This window comes from Daucus carota, chromosome 8 (assembly GCF_001625215.2).
Source record: "Daucus carota subsp. sativus chromosome 8, DH1 v3.0, whole genome shotgun sequence".
Classification (NCBI taxonomy): domain Eukaryota; kingdom Viridiplantae; phylum Streptophyta; class Magnoliopsida; order Apiales; family Apiaceae; genus Daucus; species Daucus carota.
The window spans coordinates 4,466,715-4,482,762 of NC_030388.2; the positions used below are offsets into that span (position 1 = coordinate 4,466,715).

At 31.6% G+C, this 16,048-nt stretch overlaps 1 protein-coding gene across 1 annotated transcript; it reads right to left on the reverse strand.

The window, feature by feature from the left end:
- Window positions 1–9,169: 9,169 nt before the first annotated feature.
- Window positions 9,170–15,452, reverse strand: LOC108203897 (protein FAR1-RELATED SEQUENCE 5-like). The gene is made up of 5 exons (XM_064083641.1): window positions 15,276–15,452; window positions 11,760–11,853; window positions 10,744–11,643; window positions 9,862–10,391; window positions 9,170–9,754 (listed from the first exon to the last, which is right to left on the reverse strand). Exons 1-5 carry the CDS (start codon window positions 15,450–15,452, stop codon window positions 9,170–9,172), a joined length of 2,286 nt encoding a protein of 761 aa, XP_063939711.1.
- Between the last annotated feature and the right edge of the window lie 596 nt (window positions 15,453–16,048).

A 16,048-nucleotide genomic window follows, 5' to 3' on the forward strand; every position in this document is an offset into this window, starting at 1 on the left:
TAAGAATTACTAAGTTTTGATTTTTTTCTTTAAATGATTATGTAGTTGTTTGTGGGCATCACTGGATAATGAGAAGCTAAAGGATGTCTATATGTTGATTCTCTTCTAATGACGAGTTACTATACTAATTAGAGGGTAGAGTAAAAGTCTATAAGAAACTGTTGAGGGACAATTTCTTCCAAAGACAATATGTTTTCTTCCACTATGTCTCCTGGTATGTAATACTAAACTTAACAATTAAAGCTACCATTTTTGTTATAGTTGTGTTATTAAATGTATATATAGTTAAAATTAGTTACAAATTTGTTTAAACCAGGAATCACTGGATGTTAGTGATTTTATGCAATCCGGGTAATGATCTAAGAGCTGGGTAGTGAACGTCCAACAATGTTACTATTGGATTCTCTGAAAGGATCTCTTTCGAGGAAGCCAGAAGAATTTATGAGAAGGTATTTTTCTACATTTCTATTACTGTGTACTATGTTTTGTTATATTATATCGACTGTAAAAATACATTTTAAATTAGGTTGCTGAGATCACTTTTCAAATATGCAAAGAGAGATTGTACCCAGAAGAATCTAAAAACTATCCCTTTTTTATTGCCCGAGGTAATTAGACATATTACTTGTTGAATAATGGAATATTGTTGAATAGTTGAATAGTGTTTGTTAACAAAATACCAGGGTACCAAAGCAGAATGATGAGAAAAGCTGTGGATTCTTCGTGTGTATTACACAACCCTGTTCTTAAAAATGTGTCCGCCAACATTGAATATAATGATTGATTATCCTTCATTTGTAAGATCTACACCTATACACATTGACCAGATCTATTTATTTTATCAAAACATATCACTAGTTTTTCTAACTATTCCTATACAAAAAAACACAGATGTCAAGGAATTGGTTTAGTTGCGAGGAATTTGATAAATTCAGATGCAGATTATTAGGAATCTTTGGAAAAAAGGGTACGTTTTACTACACTCATATAACTTTTTGGAAGGATCTTTATATGTGTTTTCACACAGGTTGTGCTTCTGGGACAAAAAGATTTCATACGGAGATGATGGCGCTGGTTGTATCGTTTCATTTGAAGGTGAATTCCTTAACTACTTAATTATAAGTACATGATAATTTTTTGGAATGAAGGAGGAGAATTTACAGTAATCCACATCAGTCTTCTTTATCATAAAGATATATGGTGTGGTTATGTTCTGCTCTTTTTTTTGATGAACAATGCAGTGACTGGTATGTCAAGTTGTGATAAGAAAAAGGCTAAGAGACAGCGAGTTGAGGTCAAAAAAAGCAACTTTGTTGATTTGGTAAATGATCAATGTTCTTAACTTCTAAAAAGATATAAACAAATCAATGTTAATTGTATCTTACCATTGGGGACTATGCAAAATGTTGCAGAAACCAGTACGAAGAGCCAAATCACTGAAGAGCATGCAAAACGGCATAAACTGTTTATGAAATTAAATCCAACATTCTTCTGTGATATGATCGAGAGTTTGAGTAGCTCTCAGAAAGACTGGGTTACTAAGACCGGTTTGGAAGTATCTTGGACTTTAATCTTCATAGTTATCCAAAATATCGGTCTTATATTGTTGTAAAAAATTTTGATTGTGACTCCTGCGGTATCATGGTGGACAATAAGATTCTACAAATTACAGAAAATGATGTTCATCGTGTGCTTGGTTTGCCGATAGGACCAAAGTCTCTGTACCATTCATTAAGAGTGATTCACTGGCAAGGGAATGGAGAAAGCAATACAGTGATAACAAAGATCCTTTCAGAGTCGCTGTGAAAGATGTTCTGTCTGTTGTTAAAGATTTAACACTATCAGATGAGAACTTCAAAAAGAACTTTATTTCTCTGATGTTTTGTTTCTTTTCCAGCCTCCTTCAAATTCGTTCATTAGACAAAAGTTGTTGCGTTTTTGTTGTAACTTAGACAGATGTTTCGATTATAATTGGTGTGAGTTTGTTATTAGTTGTTTGAAAAAGACTACTAGATTTTGGCTTCAAAAGGATGAAACAGAATACTACACGGGACCTCTACCCCTCCTTCTGGTATGCACTTCTGTTGTAAAAAATTATGTATCTTATAGGTATTAGTGCCAAACAAATATGACAGTAACATCTGAAATACTTTTTCCAGTACTTCTTCCTTGATAGTCACATTGGTAAAAGCTGTTTTCCCGAGAGAATCAAACCTAGGTTCCTACCATGGAACAATTATTGTTTGGATAAGGTGGAACAGGTTTTGATACAAAGAGGATGTATAGTCAATGGTTGTTTGCAGAATGTATGTGTCGACTACTTGACCTTAGAAAAGGTTAGCAGATAAATAAACAATTTTTCTATTAAGTAATTTGTTTGTATCTAGTTTTGAATTTGCTCCTTTCTAGATTTTTCCAAAATACTTATGTATATTATAATATTACAGAGTAATGCTGAGACTGCTCCACACATAGGTAGTTCAGAGATCCCTGATTTTGTTGACGAGCACATGGTAAGCTCTCTTGACTTCTGTGTTCCCTAACACAAATTTAAACGTATTGTACCTTACACAAAAAATCTCATAAGATTCACGTGGAAAAGCAATTGTGGGTGTTATATTAACTGATGTTTTAAGTTTCCTCTGTTGTGTTAACTTTTTTAAGGTGCACGATGGCGATGATATGGATTGGGATTTGATACCAAAGGTATAATCAAACATTAACTTAATGTTATACCATTTCAACCTGATTTTGTAGAGAACCTAATTGTTTTTAAAACTTGATTTTCTTACTTAGGGGCACAATAAAGGTTTGGAATGGAACTTTACACAACAAAATAAAAAAACCTGTTAGGACTCATTCCATGACAAGGTTTGCATGTTATTTTGTGAATTTTTTAATTATGAATAATAATTTTAAAAAACTGATTTAATTCATATTGTGAAGGATACAAGTGCTTTTGGAATGGACGCAGAAATCAATCGCACACAGGGCGAACCAAGGGTAATATTACTGTTTTTATCCTAGAATAAATTTTTCATGTGTAACAGTTTTTGAAGAAAAAATTACACACTAAAATCTACTATTGTTTCAAAATGAATCTTGTAATATTATTGTACAATAAATGGCATTCATTTTTAAGCCACCATCAATTCAGATGCCTTATTTTGATCAAGAACAACATAAAAGATCAAAGGCACACTATGAACAGGTTTGAAAAAATTTTTTATGTCACTTAATCTCGTTAGTGTTTTGGTATAAATTGTTTTATATCGGATTTTATTTATCAGGGAACGACCTCAACGAGTAATGCACAGAAATCTGAAAACGAAGACAATCATGTAAGTTTGTCATTTTGATCATTGTTGTGCCAGTTCTCCTCTTGTTTAGTTAGTTGTGCTTCTTAATATTTTTTTAACATTGCTTTTTAGGGAAAATACACTTTGCTGGAATCTCTTTTAAGTTCTTACAAGTCGATCCAGACGTTGTTGCTGCACATTCTTTATGCAGATGACATTGCTGGCAATGAGAAGATGGATTCCATAATGAAATCTTTTAAGGAGTTGAATGAAAAGGCAAACTTGTTTGTTGACTAAACTGAAAGTTTTGGAAGCTTTCAAAAATGTTTTATAATCTAAAAATCTCGATGAATTGTCTTTTCAATGGTTTGTAGTTCTGTTTCTTTTCAACTTGTTCTATACTTGCTTTTATAATTGAAGGGATGGTAGGACAAGTATCGGTAAGTGGTTCTCTATAATCACTTTTTTGAAGCAGTATAAATGATAATTATGGTAGAATTTATTCGTGAAATTAACATAATTAATTTTATATTTATGAATAACAGGGTTTAAAAAACTGATTTGTATCTATCAACATTACTCTGACATTAACAAAAAATATAATGACAAATCAAACAAGTCTTGTTTTTTGGTAAGTATTTAAAAGTAACAAGTGTTCTTTATAAAAACCCAAATTTATTCCGGATATCATTCTAATCAGATCGAGAAAACTTCATACATGTTTCCTTAAGTGTTCTTTATTGTTATAATATATTTTTTAGATACGCGTGATCACAGGAAAAACTATAAAAAATAGTCAATAGTATTAGATACTGTACTTAATGTAACAATTTATTAAATATATTCAATTTATAATCTACAAACAAAATTAACATTTCGGAAGTTCTAGATCATCTTTTTAAAGTGAATACTAATGAACACAATGAAGAATTTGGTAATGTACATTGTTACGATTATTCAAACATAAACATCTAAAGGGATATTAAGAACCGATTTATTATAAATATCTTAATAACAATTACCATAATTGGACTTCAAAAACATAGAAATTAAAAGGAAACAGTATAAACAAATAAATAGATTATCATATTTCGAATTGAACAACATCTATTGCAATTATTCCCCCCTAACACCATAATGAATCTAGGAATCTCTAATATTTTTGCTCTATTTGAGTTAAAACTTTGAAAAACATGATTACTTGTACTAGAATTTTTATGTCATTTTTTTCAATTAAATTATATATAAACACACATAGATCAAGGAACACTTGAAAAAAATAAAAAAAATCTTACTGAACACCGTAGAGAATCTAGAACTCAACAGATAAAAGAACATAACAGTACCATTTAATATTATATTACTAGAATAAGAGTATCTTATAGGGAACGAAACACATAGAACAATATGTAACAAAATTTATTATCTCAAAAAACATTATCTCAAATTCATTTAATTAAGAGAACAAACACGTGTATTAAATGACGTACTGTACTTTGATTATAATGTCTATATTATGTTATTCTAAAAATAGGTTTATTTAGAAAACACATCATATAAAAATATTTTTAATTCATAGGTATATTTCCATAAAAAAATATTCCCTTGACTGATCAATAAATATATCAGACATACGGTACTAAGATTCCCTTGACTGATCAAAAAATATATCAGATATAGTGTACTAAGACAAAACTAAAAAGCAGTCATTTCTGTCTATATTTTGCTGAACTCTGTCCAACAACCATCACTTACGGAGTGTTTGGATTCTTAAAGAAATCAGGGTTTTAAAGAAAAGCACGAAAAGGGAGATCGCAACTACGATTCAAGATGAGGAGAACAGCTCGATTCGCTGGAGAGAGGGACATAGGTATCATTTCTATGAATTGTTCGTTTAGATCTTTCATAAAAATTCAATCGCAGTTCTGATTATTCAATTTAATTCTTTGTAGTGAATCCATTAGATACAGAAAGCTTGAGTGATGCTCAGGCTGATCAATATATAAGGTACAATTAAATTTTTAATTGAATGTTGCTTTGCATGTTAAAAGATTTGTTGAAATTGTGAAATTTATAAACACGAATCCATTTGATACAGTTTGTTGTGGAAAACGCTTGGTGAGGAAAAAGCAAAAACTTGTCTCTTTGTTGATCCAATGCTAATCAAAAATTACTACGATTCAAATGGTGATGACGAGGGTCTATTTAAGAACTTTGGTAAACAAAAGTTCTTCAGCAGAAGATATGTTTTTTTTCCCCTATGCTTGTGGTTAGTGTTTCGATACTATAAGACTGTGATTTTTTCAATAAACAAACTTAGAGTGGTGAAAACAATTGTAAATAGTTTATTATCTCAGGAAACATTCGGTGTTGGTGATATTGTGCAATCCAAACTACAAATTAAGAGGAGGGGTTGAACGACCTACAATGCTTCTTCTGGATTCTCTGAAGGGTTCAGACTCAACTACTATTGAGGAATTTCTTCGAGGGTAATCTAATATATTGTACGTTTTGTAAAATTACCTGCCAAATAGATTATATGACAAAATATTTGCGATAAATGTCTTCACATTACAGATTGCTTTCCTCTTTTTACAAATATGCCAAAATGGATTGTTCTGATCTTAAGTACTGTGATAACATACCATTCCTGATTCCAGAGGTAATATGACAAATTCAAAATTATTGCAATTTTGATTTACTAAAAAACTACTTTCAGTGAAGCAGATTATTGACTTTACAGGTGCCAAAACAAGTAGATAACGAAAGTTGTGGATTTTTCGTGTTAGTTTACACGACTTTGTTTGTGAAAATGAGTCCAGACAGATATAGCTTAATGGAGCATTACCCTGGTTTTGTAAGACTATAATTGTTAATCCTTTCAATGATTAAGTTTTTATTTTCATTATTCTCTGTAGTGTTCGAGACATTACTGAATCTTTGTCTTGTAATGTCATTTAGTTTAGTCAGAAATGGTTTACCAGGGGACAATTTGAAGATTTCAAAACTGCTTTGATTAAAGTTTTTAGAGATGAACGTAAGCCAAGTAGTTTGCATTATAATTACATTATCATCCTTTAATTTATTATTTAAAGCTTAGTTCTTTTTTAATCTTAAAGATGAATACCAAATGGAAGCTAGTGAACATAGCACAGAGGACGAAAGACGTTCTGATTCTTGTATACTTGAGCTGATAAAGCAAATATGTGTTAACTGTGAGTTCTCATGTGAAAGTTGAATATGTTAGATGTCCTCGAATTCAATTATTTTATATTTTTTACTATTTGATTATTTGTTTTCAATTAATACAACAGGCAATCTTATTTCATCAGTTGTTGGTAGTAAAGATTCAATGAATGTAGTCAGGGATTTAACGACAACCACTGATTACGCAGTAAGCATAGCTCAAAACTTTCACAGTTCCAATAAAAGATTTCAATAATAATAAATGTTTATGTTTGATATTTAAACTAATAAAATATATATTCTTTTTTTACATAGTCCTGCACCGATAGGAAAAGAAAGAGCAACGAAGCTGACAACGAGCATTCTACTGTGGCGCAAGAGGGAGAACATAAGCTGGTTAACTTAGAACACAAAATACATATGAAATTGAGTCCTGCTCTGTTCTGTGACATGATTCAGGACCTAACTCTTTCGCAGAAAGAGTGGGTAAGGAGAACGGGTTTTGGCTATGTTCTAGACTTCTCATTAAGTGACTATCCAAGATATCTTGGATTCTGTATTGCAAAAAAATTTGATTTTGCTAATTGTTGTATGATGGTTGATGAAGCCACAGTAAAAATCACAGAGAACGACGTTCACCGCGTTCTTGGTTTGCCACTGGGACCAAACTTGATAACCTTCGTGAACAGTAAATCATTGGCTACAGAGTGGAAGAAACAATTAAAGTTTAAAAAGAATTCTTTGAGAGTAGCTGTTACTGATATTATACAGTTGACCAAGAATTCTACTACTGTGGATTTAAATTTTAAGAAAAACTTTGTTTCTGTATTGATAAGTTTCCTGATCCAGGCACCATGTAATTCTTATATCCGAAAGAAATTATTGGGCTTCTGTTGTGATCTAGATAACTGCTCAAACTATAACTGGTGTGAGTTGGTAGTGCGAAGCCTAAAGAACTCAGGAAAATTCTGGTCAAATGATGCTGAGACCAGATACTACACAGGGTCACTTCCTTTCATATTGGTATGTTTCCCTTTTATTAAATGACATGAATCTCATTTAAATAATTTGCTAACAACTTTAAGCAAAAATCTAGTACTTCTTTCTGGACTTCCACTTTGGACGGCGATTTTTTCCAAATGATATACTTCCAAGATTTATCCCGTGGAATAGTTATTGTTTGAAGATGATGGAAGAGTACATGATATCAAATTTCTCATAGTAAATGGAGAACTCCATCTGTCAAAAGGTCCAGATTTGGATGAATGCCCATTATCTGTGGAGATTCCGAATGTGAAAAAGAAAAAGAAGGTTGCATATTTTGACTTATGAAATGTAAATATATGAATATCATACTATTTTCAGTTAAAATAATCTATTTTTTTTTCAAAGATTATGATCATTTGTATTACCGCAGTACAATGATAGCATAAGAGGTCCTGGAATTTCTGCAAAGAGTAATGCAGATGAATATGATTGGGATACAATTAAAAAGGTGTAAATTAAAGATGGTACTAAAAAATTCCTTAGATATTTCTACATTATTCTTATAACGTTTAGTGAATTTGTTAAAGAATACATTTGCTGGGAAGGAATGGAACACTACTGGCGTGCTCCAAAATCAGGGGAAGGAATGGAACACTGATGACACGCATCAAAATTAGGTATTGTTTTTTTAAAGAACCTAAACAATCACACATTGTCCCTTTTGCTTGTATATTTTTGTGCTGATTTTTATATGAACGAGCAATTGGAATTTACTTTTCTTTTTGTTATCCAGTGTCAGATAATGTTGTTAATGAGATAAACTTTTTGTTCTTATGCAGGGCAAAATCTCAGATCATGCAACCAAAAACCAACATGTTTTGAGTGGTGAAGAGAATACTATAAAGAATGATATGATTAAGGTAAGTCAACTTTTTAAATTTATACCATATAGTGAGGTTCTTTGAACCAACAATCAATGTTATCTATATTGTTCAGATCTTGACCATTTTAAAAAACTCTTGCAGGATAAGTATTCACTACTTGAATCTCTTTTGGATTCATACCACTCGATCCAGAGTACATTAATGTCCCATATCATATCTGCAGAGAAAGAAAGCAATAAAGATGAAAAGATTGAAGATATAAAATTCACTTTCGTCGAACTGAATAATGAAGCTAATCACTTCATTTTGAACAGTGGTACAACCAATGATTGAATTTGACGCTTTTATGTAATTCTACTACTGTGGTGGATTCTAGATTGATGCAAGTAGCAAAACTTTTGAACAAACCGTATAACTGTTTTTGATTCCTCTGAGAAGAAAATTATCTAATGACTGTAGTCAGTATGTTATTAGATAACGATACCCCTTTCGGAGTGTTCGGTAATGTATATTATTAAGTTATTTGTATGTACAGTAATCTAGTTTAACGAATGTATCTTTGTTTTATTTCTCATAGCAAACTTAACAGAATAATTCAGACTTATGAGAAACATAAGTCGCTATAAAACTGTTCACATAATATAGAATTCATATGAATAGTGTTCCTGAACTTGTTCTTATTGTATATAAACATACAAGTGTAGGAACGTGCGAGCACACAATAGATAAAAGCAAACAAAAACAACCAGCCTATAAAAAAATTGTAAAGAACTTTAACAAATATAACACTATGTTCTCAGGACAAGTTTAATGTTAAGTCTTCTCAGGACAAGTCCTTGAATCATGATAAGCATACTCCTGAAAAGTTGCACATTTCCTCATTTTCCTATTGTTGCACCCAATTGATTTCTCTGCTCCTGATATGATTCTTTTCCTGCTGCCCTTGTTGTTGCTTTTGTTAGGATTCCGTATTGTAATCTCATTGACAACATGAGAATCTATTAATTCTTCGATCTGCTCTGAGTTTAATCGAGTTCTTGGTTTCTTCATTGTTGTTGTTATGTGTTTCCTCATGCTAGAAATTCCGTTTTTAATATACTCTAAAACATCAGCATTACCAGATGCGTCGCTTAGGCAGCCTTGGAACTCAAACCAACAATCTTGTGTCTGCACATGCCTAGATAAAATTGTTGCATCTCTATCAGATATTTCTCCAAGTTCAAGTGTGCTGAAGCGCTCAACTGTGTTCTTCAACCATCTGTTTGAGACATACTGTCGCGGTATTATTCTAATTCCACAAATACCAAGGCAGAAAAAGGCATGGGAACATAGATAGCCAACCCTGGTGAACAGTTTGCACGAACATTCAATAAAATGTGTTTCCATGTTAAGTTCAACCTAAAAACATATGCATGGTGTTAGAAAAATTTAATTATTGTAATCAGTATTATATAATCCTATCAAGTATTCTTCGAATAAAAATTCTCAAAAACAAAGTACAAAACCTCAAAAATCCTGGTTCTATTCCCTGGTTCTTGGATCTTTATTTTCTTCACATTGTCCAGACAAGTCATGCCCAATAGGATAATATCCATACAACCAGCTCTTATCTCTTCTTGAACCTTGTAAAACAGATCCCTTGTGTCAAGTCTTATCGCATCTTTTTCAATCTCTCTGTCTGTAATTGTTTTTGGTGTGAAGTCATCATAGTGTGTCAGTTTCTTAGCGTTGTTCCTTTGTTTTTCAATTGCACTCTGATAGCATATGTAAAACTCTGAAAGTGTATCACCTCGTTGGACATAATTTCCAAAATAAAAATTAAAACTTTCTGACCTCGATGTTGTCTGCATAAGTCCTACCATTGGTTCATCATTAAAGTATGCTGGAATCCACAAAGATCTCATGTCAAACATTTCTTTTAGCCAAACATTCTCGTTCAAGTCAAATTCATCAACAGCATCTATCCATCCTTGTTCAAATTCATCTGGCGTTATGTGATCTGCCCAGATTACTCGTCCAAGTTTGTCCATGAATCCTGATTCAGCACAGAAAACAGTTCCTAGCTGCGAAAAAAGAGTTGTGGAATAATCAGCATCTTTTTACTAACAACTCAGACATTTTTTATACAGATGCACATGTTTTATTATTCAAATTCTTCTAACAATACATGAGATTAAATGAACACAATCTAATATGTTATTTACCTTAGAAGGAAATTTTTACATTATATGCCACATACAAAGCCGATGCTTAACAAGTGGGAAGGAAATCTGAAGAGCAGCTTTCATTGCTAAATCTTGATCTGTAATAATACATTTAGGATCCTTACCAAACACCTTCTTGAAAGATTCGCATGCCCATATATAGTTTTCGTTGTCTTCCCGTACGTTCAAGCAAAATCGCCCCAAAAGTCACACTCTTCCAGTGATTGTCAATTCCTACAATAGGAATGAAAACCATGCCATACTTGTTTGTCCTATACGTTGCATCAAAAGAAACAGCATCACCAAATACTTCATAGTTTTTCCTGCCTTCACCATCTGCCCAGAATAATTGAGTGAGATGATTTCCCGAGTCGGTTCTATATTCAAATCTAAAACTCGAGTCTGAAGATTCTTGTATATCCCTGAATTTCTGGACAATCATATCAGCGTCGTGCTTCCCAATGTGTTGTTTAATATCCCTGGCAAAGTTCTTAAAATCAACAACAGTAGCTCCTACATCTTCATATGAACCGATCATTGATTTAAAAATTGTATACGCTCGTGAAGCACCAATGTTTGATTTGGACGCATCAAAGATAAATGTTCTGTGGAACTCGGTTAGAGACCTACTACACCTTAGGAATTGAATTCCTCCCTTTCCTGCAAAAGGGTGATTGTGTGATTCTGTGAACTTTTTCACATAAAAACCACCTAGTTGATGTGAAGCAAGCACAAGGTCTGCATGGCATTCACACTTTGTTGAAACTGTTCTCCACCTCTTTTGGAGTTTTCTATCAACATTTTTGTCGTCAGGACGTCCCGATCTTGAGCAAACAAAATACTTCTCTATAGTATTACCATCCTTGTCACTCCTTTCAGTGGAACGACGTACATCAAATCCAGATGATCTACCGTATTCCTTGTAGAAAATAAAAGCTTGATCAAGATCACTAAAATGCTGATCAATGAATGGTTTCAATCCCTCAGCACATTCAGGGATCCAATCTTTACCAAGCTCTTGCATATCAACATCAAAATTTTCATCAAACCTATGGTGATCAAACACAGTATTGCTACAAGCATCTGTAAACAATAAAAGAATGAAACGTAACGGTCTAATCTCGTAGACAAGAATTCAGAAGAAAGTAATATATTATTAAGATACATAGTTCAAAACTTTCGCGAAAAAGAAATCAAACCAGAATTCGAATGCACTTCAGTGTTCCTGCTAGTGTTCTCCATCGCATAGAGCTCCCGTTCGTGCGCAAGGATAAGACGATTGTACAGAGACAACTGTACCGACTCAAAATGGAAACAGATTAAAAAAGGATAAGAATCAATCAAAGAGAGTGTTATTTGGTAAGTTTTGTAATGAATCTTAAATCGATTCAAACAAATATACGTATAGAGATTTTTTTGTTTTAAAATCTTCCGTATACTACCCTTAATCATAATTTAATACGATTTATATAGTACGTATAGTATTTGCTTAGATTACAAGATCAAGACTGATCCAACGGTCAGCATTCACGTCCCTCACGTCTCTCGCTTATGCCCCGTCTCTTTTGAACCTCCCCCTATATATATTAGTTAAGTTCTATGGAGTACATAAAAACATTGGAGTATTGGAGTACAATTAAATCATAATTTTTTAGTTTGATCCTATATAATATCATTGATTATCCAAATTTTGATATAATCTATCATTTATAAGTTGTCTTGCACATAATTGTCAATTAATCATTAATATCTTTCAACTTTAACAAGTATTAAAATTATTGTTCTGCTTATTAGTTATATTGCAGAACATAGAGTCCTATGATTTATAAAAGTAATTATTCTACCATTTGATCACGATGTTTATGTTGCAGAACATAATGTGCAGGTTGTCAAATATTTACAAATATTATTGGACAAAAAAAATTGAAATTTAGATGACTTGATTACATTTTATCAAACTTTGTACTCCAATACTCCAATTTTTTTTGTACTCCATAGAACTTAACTCTATATATATATATGTATATACACACACACACACACACACATCACACATCATTCCATACGAAAAAGTGTATATTATTATAATGAAAAATCATAATTGACTTTAATTTTATTCTAGTAAATATTATATTATCAAATATGTCCTTAAATGATGAAATAAAAATAGAGTTGGACTGTTGTGAATAAATATAATACAAAAAATCGACTCTCTCTCTCTATATATATACATATATACAAACACACACATATATATAATGAACTATAATGTTAATTGAACAATATAAATGTTACAACCTTAAGATACAACCTCCCTTAACAAATAATATTTTTAAAAGTCATGAATTTTTTGCACCAAAATGCATAGTAATTATAAATCTCTTATAATTAGGTAGAAAAAACTCATGGTTGTTAAAATATGAAAAGAACATGTGTTTGCGTGCATAATGTCACATTTTTTAACTCATAATGTTAATTTAAAGTATACAAAACACTTCAAAAATATAGTGTAAATATATAAATATAAAATAATAGAACTTACATCAATATTGTAAGGGAAAAGTATGAAAAAATTACAAAAATTTATGTTTTTTTATGTATTTATTTCCGAACGGAACATGTTAATTAAAATTAAAAATTTCATCATTTGAGTGTTTATATCATATACTAAATATATATATTTATTTTCCAAATGAAAAGCATAAATATTTTCACAAATATATCCATCAATTTAAAATCCTATGATAAAATTTTAACAAGAGAATTTACTAATTAAATTAAAAATAAATAACTAGTACAACATATTAACTAGAATAAAAGATATTACCTGCTTAGCACATGATGAAAGAGGCATTTGTAGTCATGTTGGAGCAATTTCTTCATTGTTTAGAATAATTCTTTCACATATACTGATATAAGATGAACATCAAACTATTTTTGCAATAAAAAATGTCAAGGACTAATTTTAATATACAAAGATATATGCCATATATAATTTTTAGAAAAGACCGAACAATAACAAAAAAAATAAAAGATGATTAAAGTGTGTCATGATAAGACTTTCATGTAATTATATCATGATTACTTTAAGCTTTATTGAAAACTTTATATCATATATTGGGACTCAAAAATCACAACCCAACATTCCATTAACTCGATATATGTACAAAGAAAAAGAAATCCAAAATAAGATATAAATATATGATAATGGCTTATTGATTATGCATGAATCAAGCACAAACCATCAAATATATGATATATGAAGAACATGATAACAATGATTCTTGTGGATAGGGGTGTTATATTCCCTATGTCATAGCCGGTTAATTATGTTAATTTTCAGCACGCATTTTAATACTCCTATAGTTTCATAATAATTTCTAATTTTTTTTCCTAAATAAAAGTTTCACGTTTAAACTTTTATGAAAAAAATTTATAGAACTATACTTTATAGGAGACAAATAGTGAACGTGAACAATCAAATGAGACGGAGAGAGTAGTGTTTATACTAAAAAGATGATAATTAAGACTTTATTGGAAACTTCATATCTTAGATGGAACTCAAAAATCATAAGCCAACATTCAATTAAATCAATATATGTACAAATAAAAATAAATCAAAAATAAGAAGTAAATATATGGTAATGACTTAAAGATTAGGCATGAATTTATCGGTCACAAATGGTCAGATTTATGATATATGGAGAACATCGTAAAAATTATTGTTGTGGACGGTGGTGATATAATGTTTACACTAAAACTAAATAAATTTAGGCTTAATTGGAAAATTTATATCTTAGATTGAAATTCAAAAATAAAACTCATCATTGGATTAAATCCAAATATGTAAAATTAAAAATAAATCCAAAAATAAATAAATTATGGCAATGGCTTACCCATTAGGCGTGCAACGGGCACAAATCATCACATATATGATATATTGAAAAGATCAACAAAATTATTGTTGTGGATGGTGGTGATGTAGTGATTACACTAAAAATGATAAATTAAGAAGATAGACTGATACAGGGGCGGAACTAGTATTTGGAATCCAGTTGAGAGACAGAGCGGCAACGGCGGAGTAGCGGCCGTTTTAATTGTGCAGGCTGTGAAGAATAGAGACAACATAGGTGTTTATACGTTTAGTTTGCTCGAGAAGCATAGCTCCACTACAGAATTAGGTTTTGAATTTTCGGACTACCTGGGGCTGAAACTATATTGGGCTAGCAAGGATATATAAAAAATTTATAAAAAAAATTATGGGCCGGGTTGCAGCCCTCGGCTAGTTCCGCCCGTGTACGGAAGGTAAATTATGAAAGAGAGGCTGATGCTGAAGGTGGAATTTTAAATAGAGAGAATAAGGAGATGAAGGGATCAGTGTATGAAGTGATGAATGTAGAATGATTTTTTATTTTGATAAGAGCTTGAAAAGTAAATGATTCAACGTTTCAATCTCTTATGAAAATAAAAAATCATTCTACATTCATCACTTCATAGAATCATCCCTTCATCTCCTTATTCTATCTTTATAAAATTCCACCTTCAGCATCAGCCTCTCATTCATAAATTATCTTACATAAATGGACGGAACTAGCCCATGGCTAGGGCGGGCTGCAGCCCGACCCAAAAAAATATTTTATAAAATTTTTATATATCTTTGCTGGCCCAATATAGTTTCAGCCCAGGTAGCCCAAAAATTCAAAACCTAATTCTACCGTGCAGCTATGCTTCTCCACCAAACTAAACTGATAAAAACCTCTGTTGTCTCTATTCTTCACCGCGTGCACAATTAAAACCACCCCTACTCCGCCGTTGCCGTTCTGTCTCCCAGGCCATGTGGATTCCAAATCCGCCATGTGGATTCCAAATCCTCGTTTCACCCCTCCTCCCATATCGGTGTCTCTTACTAATTTATCATTTTTAGGGTAATCACCACATCACCACCATCCACAACAATCATTCTGAATGATCTTTTCAATATATCATATATCTGACAATTTGTGCCCGATCCACGCCTAATAGGTAAGCCATTTCCATATATTTAATTTTTATTTTGGATTTATTTTTAATTTTACATATGTGGATTTAATCTAATGGGTGGTTATATTTTTGGATTTCAGTCTAAGATAAAATTTTCCAATTAAGCCTAAATTTATCTTTTTTTTAGTGTAAACACTATATGGCCACCATCCACAACAATCATTTTTATGATGTTGTCCATATATCATAAATCTTATGATTTGTTCCCGATTAATTCATGCCTAATTTGTAATTGTCATATATTTACTTCTTATTTTGGATTCATTTTTATTTGTACATATATTGGTTTAATTGAATGTTGGTTATGATTTTTGAGTTTCGATCTAATATATGAAGTTTCCAATAAAGTCTTTATTATCATCTTTTTAGTATAAACACCACTCCCTCCATGCCATGTGATTGTTTAGGTTCACTATTTGCACGCATTTTGAGTCTCCTATGAAGTATA

What these genes read in the sequence shown, in the direction of transcription:
- LOC108203897 (XM_064083641.1), bottom strand. Translation starts at nt 15,452, where the DNA reads ATGGGAGGAGGGGTGAAACGAGGATTTGGAATCCACATGGCGGATTTG. An exon ending in TGAAGTGCATTCGAATTCTG is followed by an intron (nt 11,644 to 11,759) that starts GTTTGATTTCTT and finishes TATTGTTTACAG; the next exon opens with ATGCTTGTAGCAATACTGTG. An exon ending in TGGGGCGATTTTGCTTGAAC is followed by an intron (nt 10,392 to 10,743) that starts GTACGGGAAGAC and finishes GTGCTGAATCAG; the next exon opens with GATTCATGGACAAACTTGGA.